The sequence below is a fragment of the Staurois parvus genome, unplaced genomic scaffold, assembly GCF_062004578.1.
Source record: "Staurois parvus isolate SC_StPar_1 unplaced genomic scaffold, SC_StPar_1.0 ptg000401l, whole genome shotgun sequence".
In the NCBI taxonomy this organism is placed as follows: Eukaryota; Metazoa; Chordata; class Amphibia; order Anura; family Ranidae; genus Staurois; species Staurois parvus.
In genome coordinates this window covers 553,946-567,708 of record NW_028318197.1, presented here as the reverse complement: position 1 = coordinate 567,708, position 13,763 = coordinate 553,946, and the positions used below count along the sequence as shown (strand labels likewise).

At 39.3% G+C, this 13,763-nt stretch overlaps 1 protein-coding gene across 1 annotated transcript in view; it reads right to left on the bottom strand.

Moving 5' to 3' along the window:
• Positions 1-809: 809 nt before the first annotated feature.
• The window catches only part of BUB1 (BUB1 mitotic checkpoint serine/threonine kinase), a 47,157-nt gene continuing 34,203 nt past the window's right edge, over positions 810-13,763 (bottom strand). Inside the window, exons 17-25 of the mRNA XM_089686495.1 lie at positions 13,046-13,133; positions 12,686-12,942; positions 8,440-8,586; positions 8,215-8,327; positions 7,965-8,126; positions 6,502-6,659; positions 3,831-4,008; positions 2,017-2,123; positions 810-1,920 (exon numbers count right to left, since the gene is read on the bottom strand). Of these exons, the coding sequence (XP_089542621.1) occupies positions 1,725-1,920; positions 2,017-2,123; positions 3,831-4,008; positions 6,502-6,659; positions 7,965-8,126; positions 8,215-8,327; positions 8,440-8,586; positions 12,686-12,942; positions 13,046-13,133 (1,406 nt within the window). The 3' untranslated portion in view covers positions 810-1,724. The remainder of the gene's footprint in view (positions 1,921-2,016; positions 2,124-3,830; positions 4,009-6,501; positions 6,660-7,964; positions 8,127-8,214; positions 8,328-8,439; positions 8,587-12,685; positions 12,943-13,045; positions 13,134-13,763) is intronic.

The following is a 13,763-nucleotide window of genomic DNA, read 5'->3' as shown; positions in this document are numbered from 1 at the left end:
GATGGCCGAATAATGGCAATATGCAATTAATCACTTTCAGCGTAATATGGTTAACCTGGACAATATAATGCATTATCACAGTCCATATTCATGCAGGGTGATAACTAATAAAATAATTATAGCTTAGTTAGGGCGTGTTTGCATTAGTGGTTGGGGGTTCAATAAAACACCCCTGGAGAGGCAGTGATCAGGGTTGTACACATGCCACAGCAGGACTTATACCTCGTCACATTCAATGCGCATTACCACCCGCCAAACACAACCCACTCAAATGAATAGGGCCACACAGTTACTGCCTTGCAACCGCACAACAATGTATGCTTTTGCAGTGCAGTAGTCCAGCAAGTAGGGGGATAAAACTGGTGGTGAGGAGACAATACAAAACCTCCTCACTGCTTGCCAAATGCTGTCTGAAGAGCGATCCATGTTTGCATCGCTATTCAAAACACCACAAGTGTAAACAAGGCCTTAAAAAGGTCAAAGGGAGGGGAATCCAAATATTTCTGCATAGGGGCTTATTGCTGACTTTGTCCAACACTGGGTAAACCTATAAAAGTGGGTGCAGAAAGCACTAGAGGTAGTCTAAGGAAAGAGCACAACAAAGTTTTCCCAGGCTCTGTCAAAAAACAGGTCCTAAAAAAAGATCAGAAGAGCAGAGGTAAGCATGCTGCTTGGACTCCCACTTCTGTGGTCTACTGAGTTCTATAAAACAAAAATCACAAAACGAATCTAGCAAATGAGAAAAGGAGCTGAAAGCACAATCTTTCATATATTTGAAAAATACAAAATAGTAATAGGCTTCAAATGTATGCAACTAAAATAATTTGTGCAATTTTATTTTTAGTCCTGAATAAAATACAAATACAAAATTACTCAAAACTTAAAAAAAAAAAAAAAAAAAAAAAGGCCTCCCCCCATTTTCACTTTGTGATCCTGTCAGAACACACTGCCTGTCCTAGAGTAACACCACTTACTCAGGGTCCTGTATGTGTGGAGGAGCAGTGCTGTTACCCTAGGAAAGAATGTTTGGACGCCTTAACACCATCTCTGTTCCATAAAGTAGAAGGGAGGTGTTCTGTACTTGAGAGAACCGGGCAGGCACCGACAACCCCACTTGAGAACACTGGCAGGATCAAGATGTAACAAAACCACTAAATGGTATATTTAACAGACCAAAAAAGAGTAAATAACAGACATCCATTGTAAGGGTTTATGTACACTTGATTCTCCACTACAGATCACCACAGTGGGCAGTCACATCAGTTTTAAAAGAAAGTTCCACCATAAAAAGTAATAGCATTATATTATACATTTATAGCAGATACAGAAATCAAGCTCTGGAATTTCGGAAAGGTAAAAAGACACTATGTACATAGTAACAGTACGCAGCAAAACAGACATCTAATAGTAAGATGGTTCACAAAAATGCAAAAAAAATATATATTACTTAAAACAACTAAAATCCATTTTAAATCACATACGGTGGAACTGTTGCCAATTTTTTATGAATTTATAGATACGTTGCAATGATGTGTTATTTCCAATGTTTATACAGGTCTCTAGCAAAATAAACAAAGAAAAAAAAAAAAGAAAAAAAAAAAAGTGTCTTCAACATTGTGATGGAAAACAAGGTCATTGCAGCAGCCTGGCAAAGTGCTCCTTGTAAAGTAAGGAGAATACACAGTTTGTGGATCAAGAACTACATATCAGTAGCTGAAACATTTTTATTTCCTCGTAGGCTTGTTTTCCAGAAGTAGGATGACAAGTCTGTTGCGCTGGGATTTTACTTTGTTTGCATACACCATCTGGAAACTCCTTGTGAGTTTCTCTCGCAGGGCTTGGAGGGGTGATAGGCTGTGACAGTCTGGGATATTCAACAAGGTATGGAAAAATTCTACCCACAGCTTCCCATTTGGCAATCTAAAAAAATTGAAAATAAATGTTCAAGTTAACTAAAAAAACACACATGTAATACTAAAAAAACCGAAAAAAAAAGAAAAAAACACCACAACTGACCGTCTAAAAGTTCCTTCTGTCTTCCAAGCACCGCACTCCTCACGGACTTTCATGTAGTTGCCAAACAGCATGCAGTAAACTGTTCCAGCTATGCCAAAGTAGTCTGTCTGGAGACAAAGAAGTCAGTGCAATGTCAGTGCTTCATTGTAGTATCAGATGTAGGTAGGTATGTATGCTTTTATTATATGTACACACACGTACAAAAACAGTAGTCAATCAGATAAGCAGCTCTCATACAAATATGAATTTTTAGAAAGGCATCAGTAGCCAGCTTAAAACAATGAAATTCCATGACTTAAAGTGGTTCTATAGCTAAAATGTGTTTTACTTTAATGCAATCCCTGCAGCAAGGTTAAAACTTTTTACAACTTTCTCTCCTCCCCCACCTCCCTAAATATTTACCCAAGTCCTCAATTGATCCAGCGCTGTGCATGGCTAGATCTCTTCTCTCCACTCTCTTCATCTTCACACAGGGACTCAGGCAGCAGCAGGAGCCATTGGCTCATGTTTCTGTCAATCAAATGCTGTGTGGAGGAATCGGGGAGCAGGGCCAAGCCATGCAGTGTATGTCCATGGAGCGTGGCTCCATAGAAACGCAGCTCAGGAGTGAGCATGCAGTGTGCGCCTCTATAGCAAGTAGCTTGCTATGGGAGGAGCACAGAGAAGAGGAGGAGCCAAGATCTCCAGCAGGGGACCCCTGAAGAGGAGGATTGGGGTCTCTCTGTGCAATACAATTGCAAAGAGCAGGTGAGTATAACATGTTTATTATTTTAATTTAAAAAAATTGCCTTTAGTAACACTTTAAAAAGAGACCCTACTATTTCAACAATCATCTTCCCCAAAATTTGCGCATTTAATGCACGCTATTTATTTGTACAAAAGTTGTGTAGACATCCAAAAGGCCCAAGACTGCAACTAGAATGGGCACTGCAATCTAGAATGTGATGCCAGCAGCACCAGCTGACTCTGAGCGGTCACTTAAAGTGGTTGTAAAGGCTCAAGGTTTTTTTCCCTTCATGCATTCCATGCATGAAGGTAAAAAAATATTTTCCGTGCAGCACCCCCCCCCCCCCCCAACATGCCTGCTCAGGTGCCCCCATAGCAAGCTACTTGCTGTGGGGGCACCAACAGGAGGGAGGGGCCAGGAACACCCACAGGGGACCTGAGAAGGAGGATCCAGGCTGCTCTGCAAATCAGGATGTGTTTCTGTAAAGTAGGCCAGAGAAATAGGAGAGAATACACAGAAATATCCAGGTGGTCAGGACAGGCTCACTATCTCTCTAGTCCACAGTAAGATCTAGAGCACAGCTAAAAGGTCTGATGTCAATATTCTGTGCTGACTGAACCAAGGATATCTGTGGAGAAAAAAAAAAAACAAGGGCATAAAAAAAAAACAGAAAAAAAAAAAAAAAACAACAATAATGGGCTACACATGATGTCAGGCTGGAAAAGATAGAACACTGTGAGCAAAACAGCCAGAAAGAAGAGGAAGACCTAAACAAAGCTAAGAAGTCTAATCGCAGCTTAATCCAAGTGATAAGAGAATCCTTAGAAAAACTAATATCCTGCAGAGCTACTCCATATGGTGATCTACTGGTTCTCCTTGATACACTGACTCTACAGTGAGCTTCAACCTTGAAAAAGTATTTGGGGGGGAAAAAAAAAAAAAAAAAAAAAAAAAACACAAACACGGGGGGGAATACAAAAAACACAAAAAAACACACAGACCAACAGTAGATCACATGATCAAGCAATGGCAGAACCATACTCATCCTGACTACGGGTTTCATTTAAGAAATAGTCTGCATGCATACCTGATAGTTCCAGGGCTTATTGGTCAGCATTTCCACGCACTGAAATCCAGAGGTTTCACACTTTGCTTTGAAAGCTGTTCCTTTTGGGAAGAGGGTCATATCGATGCTCTGACCCAAATCAATGAGAGCCAGTCCATGTGATACCAGATCCAGTGTACAAGACTCATTATCTATAAAACTGGGAAGCATAGAAAAAAGGGTATTGTCAGATATGTGAAGGGCTATAAATTGGCACTGTAGAGAGCGCACACATGCAAAAATAAAATATTTCACATTTATAGCTAAAGTAAACCTTTGCCCAGATCGTGAACACCAAAATATTTACATATTCTAAACAGGTAGTAAAATCACTTTATAGTTACAGAGATGAATTCGGGCATGTTATAGGCATTGTGAATAAAAATTGGATTTGTCTCTTGGATTTTCTCTAGATACTAACATTTATAGGTAAAGTTGCTCCAGGGAATATCCGATTGCCTCTCGGGGGATCAGGAAGGAATTTTTTTACCTGCAGGAGCAAATAGGTCCATGCTTTGCTGGGCTTTTTTGCCTTCCTCTGGATCAACTGTGGGTATAGGATTATAACTTTTTTTTTTTTTTTAATGGTTGAACTGGATGGGCTTTTGTCTTTTTTCAGCCAGACTAACCATGTAATTACGTGTAAAATCCTTCTCTTAGAGTACATTACAAAAGACATTGGGTTATGTAGCTGCCTTCAAGTTATGGACACTGGCTAAAGTTGTGAGGGCAGCTCTATATATGAAGTACAGTGGACCGGCCAAAAGAAAAGGACAACAAACTGGCAAAGATGTGGGCCTGCAGTAAACCGCAAGTAGTGTTGATGTGCCAGAAAGATGGAGATGTGTAAATAACCATCCTTTATATCCACACAGGCCATAAAATCTCCCAGGTGAAGGAAGACAATGACTGGCTGGGCGGATTCTATATAGAAATTTGTAACCCAAAAGGAATTGGTTGAGAACATGTAGATCCGGCATGGGGCAAATGTCTCCCTCCGCCTTGGGAACTGAACAGGCTTAAGAATAAACCCTGGATCCTTTCCTACTCTCAGATGAAGGTTATGAGTCCTTGAGAGAGAAGTTACCCAAAAGCATTGTAGACATCAGCCTGTCTTTGCAAAGAAGCTGGCAAATTCAGATTAATTTGGGGTGAAAGCAAAAAACACACTAGTATGTTCTGGACCGTATTGTCAAAAATGTCCCCCACTTTGAAGAAACACAGCACTCCCTCTCTGGGATTTGGAGGTACAGTTTCTGTGGCAGAACTATGTTCCAGGCTTGGATTTGGACCCTGAGGGAAATGAAAAGAGCTTCTTATGATCACCAGGGTCAACAGTCTATTAGCAGGAGCTTTTGCTTTCTTCTGGGGTAAAAAGAGTACTCCTTCAAAAAAGGAGTCCTCAGGGGACACTTTTTGCAAAGAAACTCTACAGACCAAAATTTGAGTTAGAGGGTCCTCCTTATGTGTTTTGTAATGAAGCCTATTCTGGTCCATTAGAACAGCAGTACTGAAGTCCAGCGTAGAGAACAGGGTTTTGTCTGGGCACAGAGAGGCCTCCCAGAGCTACCAGGAGGTGAGGGTCTTATATGACCTCGCCATATTCCCTTTTATTATTCAGGTTTTCTAATAAAGAAGTATTGAAATAAAAAAAATGATCCTTAACGTTGGAGCTGCTTCTGCTGAAGGCTCCTCCTATGTGTCCAAGGTGGCAGGACGAACTAATAGTTGGATGCATGACCCCAACACCTCATGAACAATCATTCAGCTACAACAGCTTAGCTTGCCCAACCACACATACGCAGTCTTCTTTCTCTCAGTATTCTCCAAGTGGGAGAGATTGACATTTGGTTGGGAAACCCATGTTCTCATAGCCGAGTACTTGATTGTGAGATGTTGGAACCGTGCCTCAAACAGCAGGGCAAGGAGGGGGGAGTCCACAGTGAAAGCATTTTCAAAAGTAAGGATCATTTTTAAAAATGGGGAATAGTATTTTAATGTACAGACAGAGCTGTAATGCGTATGCATTTTTTAAAAAAAGGTTATTAAAAAGGTGAACTAACCCTTTACACAGTGGTGGCGGCCTTTGATATCTTCTATTTATTAGAAAGAATAATAGAAATATTTATTATCTTCTCTGTCATCAGTTTCTAATGCCCCCCTACCTTTCCCTCTATCAATATGCAGCTATCTTTTCCTTAAAATATGCAACCTAAAGCAGACTAAACTCTTTCAGTGATATGCAAGTTTCACAAGATCAGCATCATCTAGATCTCTTATCACTCTCACTGGCAGCTGATGCACAGGGAGAGCAGTGATGAATGGCAAGAAAAAAAAAGCAGGTTCTGGGTTTGAATGACAGTCTAGCTTTACCTTTTTTAAGCAGTTTAAAAAAAAAAAAAAAAAACTGACAAAAAAAATTTGTCTTAACATACAACTCAAATACTTCCAAAATCAGTCCAATTTCCCCAAAAACATTAACAAGACTGACACCTTGTGGAGGCAAAGGGAGCTGTATCCCTGTTGGTCCTGATCAGGACTACAATGAGTCACACAAAAAGTAATGTTCATGCAATCATTATTGCCATGTTCTCTTCCAACAGTTTTGTACGGTCTAATAAATGGGATTAAAAAAAAACAAAAAAAAACTTACTTTTCACCGAGTGCAAAGTTATCAGGTTTTATATCACCATGGATAATGCCAATGTTATGTAGCTGTTCCACTATGTACAGGATATTGATAGCAAAGTACATGACCAATGGCACAGGCATCACCTTATCTGACAATTTCTTGTAAAGATTGATAGCATTCTAGAGAAAGCAAAATAAGTGTTTCAATTAGCAGGACAGCGTAGTGATTGTATCAGAAATCCAAAGGGCATTACGATTACATTAGCAACAATTTAAACTAGTCTAGAAAGCTGCACTATACATTACTCACACAGAGCACAAGCTTAATGAAATGAGGACATTTTAAAAATAAAAAGGCTTATAAAAAACACGTGCATATTGTCAACAAAATAACAGGAGTACTAGAAAAACCCTAATTCACCACCTCAACAACCTTCGATACACAAAGTAAACAATATTATGCATGGAAGAGTTAAAGTGATTGTAAACCCTCACCTTGTAAAACAACCCATTCAGTTTAAAACAGAAATGAAAAGTAAAACATACAACTTTTCCACCCTCTTTAATAGGTGATAACGTTCCCCCTGCATAAGAGCTGGGGAAGTTGAAGCAGCAGCACACTGATCTTCCAAGTGAATGGTTTTTGCAGGAAGTCATGTCAGCAGCAGTCTGATCTTTAGAGGAGAGCACACAGAGTTCCCAGTACAGCTAGAGAACTGACCATGGTGTGTTCTCCTTCTTACAGCGGTCGGTTTTTAAAAGGAAAGCAGAGGGACTTGGCAGGAACACCAGGGATTTTAAACAAAGGAAGCAATACAAAGAGAACTGGATACCCTTTCGTACAAGTACATGGTACAGCACACACATATCGGGAATATGAAATGTTGGTTTTGCATATTCTTTAACCTCAAAGCTGAAAGGCTAATTTTGGCAAGACCACAGATAAATTCAAAAAACACTGCCTTCCCTATGAGTGCACATCAGTGGCCCCATCACTCCCCTTTTATTGCTTTATTCCTCCCCCACTAACTTTTTTTTTTTAATAAACAGATCACAATGGAAAAAAAAATAAAATCATGTAAAAATGAGTTTAAAGCTTCATCTTTTGTCTTAAAAGAAGAGTACAACATTTACATGCAATATTTCATATCACCTGATAATAAAATACTAATCTCTTAGGCAATGTAGATAAGCAATCATGCAACAGACTATCAGTGGCAGATATCAGTATAGATTTTATTTCAGTGGCAGATATCAGTATAGATTTTATTTCAGTGGCAGATATCAGTATAGATTTTATTTCAGTGGCAGATATCAGTATAGATTTTATTTCAGTGGCAGATATCAGTAAACATTTTATTTCAATCTACTGAGTGTTTACCATTTGTTGACAAGACTGCCAGATTTCTGTTCACCTGGTAATGGAGCTCACCTGAAAATTAAAGCCAATGAAAAACATCCATCTAAAAATGCAGCCTGTCTTACCAAAAGTGACCCGTAGCTGTAGAGATCTCCAACCAATACACTTCCATTCTGGAATATATGTGCAGAGTGGAAACTGATGAAGAGAGGCCTTAGCCTCGGACAAATCCGCTGTGTAATCTGTGTGCCAATGTAAAACTCCCAGGGCTTTGCAGGCTTTTGTACCTGTGGCAAAGAAAAATAAAAAGATTAATTACAAATGACAAATTTCTATTCAATGACCACATATGTTTTTCTGGAGGTTCAACATTACCTTTAGAATAACTTTGGGATTGTGCTGGGTTTGTGTACCCGATATAGAAGCTTGATATACATGTGCAAAAGCCCCTTCTCCAAGCAAATGATCAACATGAAATGACTGGGAACCTAAAACAGAAGTGCCATTATAAAACAAACATTTGTAACCAATACTGCTGATTGTGTGAGGATAGCGGTCTAGTGTACATAGATGGATAGAATGACAGCGAGTTTGCCTTACCCAGCTTTGCCTCGATTTTAGGCTTGAAGGATGGAAGCTTTGTTGGCCATTGATGGTAGTTGCTCAGGGAAATTAGTGGTGTGGGCAATTCTGACAGAAGAAGGGCAATCAAATGGTCATCCCAGGCATTTTCAACCACTACTTGGTCTAAAAAAAAAAAGAAAAAAAAAAGTTATGCAAACTGTAACATAGGTTAAACAGAAAATTGGATTACACATTACAGTCAGTGAAGATGAGAATAGAGAGGATGTCCATTCACCTAAAGAAACTAACAAAAAGTGGAGGCTTGCTGGGACTGGGAGGCATATGCCAGGGCACTCTTTGCAGCTTTGTTTACCAGTGTCCAAACACCTGAATAGCTTCGTAACCCATGTTCCAAAACCAATATCCAGGGTTCTGTGAGGTTTGATTAAGAAAAGTGACTTTCAGACCTCATTTACATGCCACGGTGCAGAAAGTATGTTGCAAAAAACTGTACCTGGGAGCCCATGTGGATGTGGACAGCCACGGTTGTGCAAAGCAATGACAGGTTGACAGCAGCCATAGCAGCCTGCTGGCGTTCTGAAGTAATCACACAGGAAGCAATTATCTGTGGTTAGGACAGATGTTCACCCCTGGATGCAAATAGCTATGCAATCACATGATCACAATGTAAGCAAAGCTGTTATGAATCAATCTCATTCATAACAGCTCCACTTCTCTTCCTAGTGAGCTGTGATTGGCCCTGTACCATGGGACCAGCTCCAGCCAATCACAGATCACTATCTTGAGCTGTTAAAAACATGACAGTTCATGAATCAGTTAGGTTCATGACAGCAAGCTTTGCATTGCAGGAGAAGTGATCTTTATTTCTCCTGCAAAATGTTAAAAAAAAAAATTAAAAAAATCCCTGATCACCCCCCCCCCCCCCCCCACCACCACCAGTAGTACACTATTACTATGGTAAAAGTATTAAAAAAAAAAAAAAACAATATTAATAAAAAAATGTTAAACAAGATTTAAAAAAAAAAAATTCTCTATATGGTATTTATTTTAACTTAAAGCGGAGTTCCAATCACGCTGTCAAAAAATAAAAGTCAGCAGCTACAAAAACTGTAGCTGCTGACTTTTAAAAAACAGCCACTTACCCGTCCCTTGGTGTGTCCCACGCAGCTCGTTTCACTGGCCATCCTGTATTCCAGGAGGCTGGCATCTTCAGTGTGGGCACCCGGCTGTGATAGCTTGCAGCTTCACAGCCAGGTACCCACTGCGCATGCGTGAGTAGCGCTGCACTTCCTAAATGGTCCTGTAGTCTTCTGGGACCTGTCACGTTTCCCAAAAGACTACAGGGAGGGAGGACACCTTCCGCCTAGGCGATCAGACCGGAAGTGGGAGCGGGTACCTGTCAAATTCGGGTACCTGCTCCCCAAAGGTGCCAATCCTTAATGGGGAGCGGGGGAGCAGTCCTTAAAGCGGAACTTCCCCTTTAGGGTGGAGCTTCACTTTAAGGGGTTTTTTTTTTTTTTTTTTTAAACTACTTGCCGACCATTTACCCGCATTTTGCGGCTGAGCAGTGGTTCTGGGCAACTTTTTGACTTGAAAAAACACACAATAACTTTTTGTTTGACACAAAACTTTTTGCTGGATAGAATCCCTTTTGACAAAACACAATTATTGCTTGCTTAATAAAAAGAGGAGACCTGCTGATTGGAGAGACTGCTGCTTGAAAAGAAACATTTTACCTACCTGCTGTTCCATCCAAAGATCTCAAAGAACGCTATGCCTGGGAGTGGTGAGATATTGTGGCCAAGTATCAAAACTTATTTATCCCAATATTAATACTAGAACTTTATTCATTTTTTTTTATTGTGCTGTAATTGTGCATGGTGATATAAACTGCTTATTATTTCGTGACTGCATAAATCATGTTTAACCATCGAGATTGGATAGTGTATAGGGAGATTGGGTGCTAAGTTATCATATTGGGTTATATCGGTTGTAGAATAGAGTTTTTATTTTTTTTCTCTCTATATTGGCATGTTGTAAATGCATTGTTCTTAAGGCATATTTGAAGGTCTCAGTATTTATAATATCAAAAATATTTTTCCTAATTCTCTTCGACTGCAAGAATTGATCGTGTGTAGGAAATATTAATCACCAGTAAATTAGTTTGTATTAAAATAAATATAAATATTTTATATAAATAGATCTATGTAATAATAAAAGTGACAATATATTTGTATATTTGGTAAGAAATTACATTGGTAAAAGAAATCAGGAAAATTACATTGTGGTGGTATATTTTATTAAGGTGTCGATATTATTGAATATTAAGTTATTTGCCATATCCGCTGGAGGCACTGTGTCATAATTATATACAGGAATCAGACACCACCCAATTAATTAATTACCCTAAATCACCACAACATGTTTTTGGAAAACGAAGAAAGAAAATTTTTTTTTTTGTTCTTTTTCAAAACCCTGTGACAAAATTATATCTGTAAAAATACTCAACATGCCTCTTATCCAATTCCTTGGGGTGTCTGCTTTCCAAAAAGTGGTCATTTGAGGGGGGGGTTGTTTGTAATATCCTGGCATTTTAGAACCTCCGAAACTGTGATAGGTAGTGGGGAAGTGATATGAGGAAATATGCCCTTTGAAAGCCTGGAGGTGGTCATTGGATTTTGGGGAGCTGTATTTCGCTAGGCTGCCAAAAAGTCTCTCACAAAGACATGCTGGAAGGTTAATTGGCTCCTGTCTAAATTGGACCCTAGTATGTGTATGTATGAAATGTAAGTTAGGGACCTTAGATTGTACACCCCTTGAGGGTTAGGGAATGATGTGAATGTACAATATTATATGTAAAGCACTGCGTAAATTGACGGCGCTATACAAGTACCTGTAATAAATAAATAAATGTGGTATCCCCCAATACTCAGGAGAAGTAGAAGAATGTGTTTTGGGGAGTTATTCCATATATACCCATGGCATGCATGAGCAATATATCAGTTTAAATGACAACTTTGTGTAAAAACAAAAAAAAAAAAAAGAATCTAATTTTTGAAAAATTTGTAACAAAAAATAAAATGTCCCGAGGACTCAACATGCACCTCTGCAAAATCCTTGGGGTGTCTATTTTCCAAACATGGGTAATTTGGGGGGGGGGTTGTACTGCCATGGCATTTTAGCACCTCAAGACCTCAAGAAATGTGATTGGCAGTCAGAAAGTAATTGCTGCGTAAATTCAAGTATATATACCCTAGTTTGTAGATGCTATAACTTTCACACAAACCAATTAATATACATGTATTGGGATTTTTTTTTTTTTTTTACCAAAGACATGTAACAGAATACATTTTTTTTTTCACAATTTTCGGTCTTTTTGTTTACAGCACAAAAAAAAAAAAAAAAAAAAAAAAAAAAAAAAAAAAAAAAAAAAAAAAAAATCGCAGAGGTGATCAATTGCCACCAAAAGAAAGCTATATATTTGTGTGAAAAAAGGACAAATTTATTTTAGGTACGGAATTGCACGACCGCGCAATTACCAGTTGAAATAGTGCAGTGCCAAACAGCAAAAAATGGTCTGGTCAGGAAGGAGGGTAATTCTTCTAGAGGGCAAGTAGTTAATAGATAGGAAAGTATATTACATTTCACCTTTTGAAACTTTTTTTTTTTTTTTTACATTTCTTCCAATACTTCCTGGTTTCTAGACCTAGGCAAATATGTCATATATCCAAGAAGTCTTCAGAAGGTGGTTTCTCAGCTAAGCAACACCTCCTGCCTGCCTGCCTGCATGCCCAATCCAAGGGCAGAAGTATTCTAGGAAATGCTTCGGGGTGTTTTTCAAAGTGATTTCCCCGCAAACGTAAGCATGGGATATGGAACGATGGGCGAGTTTGCTTTGAATATTAAGCAAATTAACATTTTTTTGGTTGTAATGCTCAGATGCAGTGTGGTTGTGCTTTTAGTGCATTTTCTAAGATATTTAATTCATATATGTTATAATTTAGAGAAGGTTTGATATACAAAGCTTTTGCCAAGTGCATTGTGAGAGTGTGGGTTTTTAAAAAAATGTTTTGGTGATCTCTTGAATGCCACCACTTGCTGACCCGCAGAAATAGTACATTACAAGACAGTTCACAAAAAAAAAAAAAAAAATCCAAAACACAGCTTCCCAAGCATAGACTCGAACAAAAGAAAACATGTTTTTAGCCCTTTTTGGAAAACCAAACACACAAAAAGATGACAGAGACATAAAAAGGCTTACCTGGAGTGTGAACTTCTGGCTCCTTCTCTTCCTCTAGTCTGAATGGCTGTGTTTTTACACCCCAGGGATCTTCAATATCTAGTGTGGTGCCCAGTAATGTCTCTGAGAGTTTACAGGCTGCAAAGAGATTCTCGGCATTCTCCAATTCAATATCCTCAACAATCACAGAACTCTTAGCAGGAAAAATGCTGCATGAAGAAGGTGAAGGGGAACTGAATGCTATTTTGGAATGTTCTGGGCTTTGTTCTTGAATGGGGCTAGAAAAACAAGAGACCAACAGCACATATTGAGATTTCCTTTTACAATTATCACATGACACAAGAGTAAAACGTAAAAAAGGACAACTAAAGAGAGCTGTACCTGAGCTTCCTGATTTTTGATGGCTGTACAGTTTTATCCTCAGAAGAGTCCAGACTGCTGCTGTCCGAACCCGACCCTATTGCATTTTCTGTTCAGGGAAAAGCATCATTTATAGCAGTGACAAAACCAAAACAATTGCAAAAGCACCTCTTATGATTGCTATTTTTATGGCCACCCAAATTTTACCTACAGAACCTGTTATTTTGTCCATTCAGCTGCACTGAGACTACATTAGAGCCGCTGCAAAGACCCCGGTAGTTCTGGGCATTGGGGAACATGTGACCTCCTCCCGTGATGCAATGCTCAGGCTTGGCAGCCAAATGCCAGCCATGAAAACACTATCATTTTGAAAAGGACACATTGTCAACTGTTCAACAATGTAGAGCTTTGGGCTAGCACAGTAGAGGAATAGAGATTTGGAAGTGTGTGTGTGTGTGTGGGGGGGGGGGGGGGGGGGGAACGACAGGGAAGGGCAGTATAAATAAGTCAAAGGGTGGTCTAGTTAGAGATTTTCCCCTGAATGGGCAGTGACCAAGTCTCTTTGAAAGAGAATGCCTTTTTACACAATAAGCCCCATATTCCAAAAGCCTGTTTACCTGACAGCCCAACCCCTCTGTTGTGCACACCTTCCCTATTGCTCTCCTGCTCCCTTCCCCAGGTGGAACGTTGTGAGACACCTTGCTATTCTGGGTATAGGGAAGTATATTCTCCTTCCTAC